Raw genomic sequence first — 2,284 nt, forward strand, 5'->3', positions numbered from 1 at the left:
GCGATATTTGGAATACGGTACGATACACAATTATTTTTTGGCGGTTACGATACACCTACGAAATTTTACGGATTTTGTCGTTTCTGAATTTAGTCTTCTCATATCGGTTCCAACATGGCGAGTGTTATTGTCGCTCCAGCTCGGCATGCACATCCAAAGGCGTGAATTGTGTGAAATTTTAAAGTCATGCCCATTTTGGACAAAGTCAATTTCAAGTTGTAATATTGCCATTAACAGTTTGAAACATATCTTTTCTCGTTGCTTCTACTGTTACTATACATGTAAGTTTCGTGACCACAGTATCGTGATACATATCGTATCGTCAGGTTAATGTATCGTTGCAGCCCTATTGTGTATACTGCCTGTTAAACAGTGATTATATCTGTGATAGTATCTGTCTTTGTATCTGTTATCTATGATTTGTGTGATAATATCCGTTTTTTGTGAATCTATCCGTTATGATATGATTATATCTTTTGTATGTGATGATATCCGTAAAAATGATAAAACCCGTTATTTGTTATGTCCGCCATTTGTGACATTATCCGTTATTTGTAATAATATCTGTTGTCTGTAAATAAATCGTAAGTTATCATAAAGTGATGCTATCTTTACTTTTATTATGTATTCTTGTTCTAAACAAAAAATCACAAAAGCAAACAAGTTTGATATTCTAGTATATTAAGTTAACTTTCTGTGTCCACCCGATGAAGGATGAGACTAGACTCTGCAGTAAATGAGACATCATCGCTGGGGCTGTATTCAATAGCTGTGGACGTGTCCCCGGTAGGGCCGTACTCAATGACCGTGGTCAGCGGGATGGCTGACTCGTTCCTGGCTGAGAATGTTGACGTGTACCCACGAGTAGACTGTGCTAGTTTGTGGGGCGGCCGACCCGGGCTGGACGGTGGGTGTAACACGATGTCCGGTGGGGGGCGCTGGGGTAGAGGCATCAAGTGTTGTTTACTTTTACCTCCCTTTCGTCTACTTCCTGCCCCCATATACAGAGTTGTGGTGTCACTTTTTCTTTTTGATGAGAAGCACGACTGGTATTTATATAAACACTCTATATACTTCCTTTTGATTATCACTGCTAATAAAATACACAATCCTATCACAAACATTATCGTCAACACGAGCGGCGCTATATAAACAGCACTTCCGTCATCCTGTGTAGGACCGGAAGTTGTAATGAACACACAGTTGACTGGCATCTCATCATGGAAATTGTAGTAATGGCAGAACTCCGCTATACCGGAAACTGCGCAGAATGTGTATTTCGTATCGGGTTCAAGACTTCCGATCGTCAAAGGTCCAGAGTTAACGTCTGACGCCATTGTACATGCGAGGGCTGAGAAATTAGTCCAGTACAGAATTGTGAATTTTGATTCATGGTCTGTAATGTCGTGATCAGTATGGTTAGTGTCGTTTGAATGGTCTCGCGAAATTTCTAGCTTGGCTGAATTTGAAGTCAATAAATGATATTTTAACACAACGACGTACTGACATCTACTTCCGGTGTAGCGCTCACTGCACTTACACGACGTCCTAGATTCACTTCTGTTCTCCGACAGTACTTCCATACACACGGCATTGTTGGCACAATCCAGAATGTCACACGGCGAACGGATCCCGTCTGCAAAAATAAAGTAAATACAACATAACATATCCCAGTCACGTGGTGGATTGGTCTTTATTGAAGAGGTACAGACAACAGTGATACATATCGAACCTGCTATTCAGGAATAAAATGAACATTTTATTTCAGATATTCAAGGTAGGCCTAGGCTCAACCTATAATAGTATATGTTACTAAACTCATAATATATCGAATTTAACTCCTTCTATGATTTCAATGTTCTGCTAACTATAACCGGTTCATTGTTTGATATAGTTTTATGTCACAGACACAAGTAAGTATAGGAAAGACGCTGGACTTCCAAACTATTAAGCTCATCGCGTCTTGGATTCAGTTAGTTATAGATTCTATCTACATACATTGGACAAAACCTATGGTATCTCATGTTTAACTCCAGCATCCTGTATCTGATGTTAAACTCACCATTTAGCTGCTTTCCAGTAGTTAGGTCCATGGTCACAATCACAAATATGAAGGTAAGTTGCACGGCCTGTGCAATCATCTCAGGTCATTTTTGTTTCGAGTTATCTCCCCTGAAACACAAAAAAACAGTACCATAGAATAATGTGATTATTACTACTGAAACAAGAACAAACTAAAACCATCCCCAATGACGTAGTGTCGCCCTGTCCGATAAACGAAGAC

The 2,284-nt window shown here is 39.7% G+C and overlaps 1 protein-coding gene across 1 annotated transcript; it reads right to left on the reverse strand.

Annotated features, from left to right (window-relative positions):
* Positions 1–595: 595 nt before the first annotated feature.
* Positions 596–2,207, reverse strand: LOC110444236. Its single transcript, XM_021488635.1, has 2 exons — positions 2,063–2,207; positions 596–1,636 (listed from the first exon to the last, which is right to left on the reverse strand). Exons 1-2 carry the CDS (start codon positions 2,139–2,141, stop codon positions 687–689), a joined length of 1,029 nt encoding a protein of 342 aa, XP_021344310.1. The 5' UTR covers positions 2,142–2,207; the 3' UTR covers positions 596–686.
* Positions 2,208–2,284: the final 77 nt, after the last annotated feature.

Source organism: Mizuhopecten yessoensis, unplaced genomic scaffold, assembly GCF_002113885.1.
Source record: "Mizuhopecten yessoensis strain PY_sf001 unplaced genomic scaffold, ASM211388v2 hete_36069842, whole genome shotgun sequence".
NCBI lineage: Eukaryota > Metazoa > Mollusca > Bivalvia > Pectinida > Pectinidae > Mizuhopecten > Mizuhopecten yessoensis.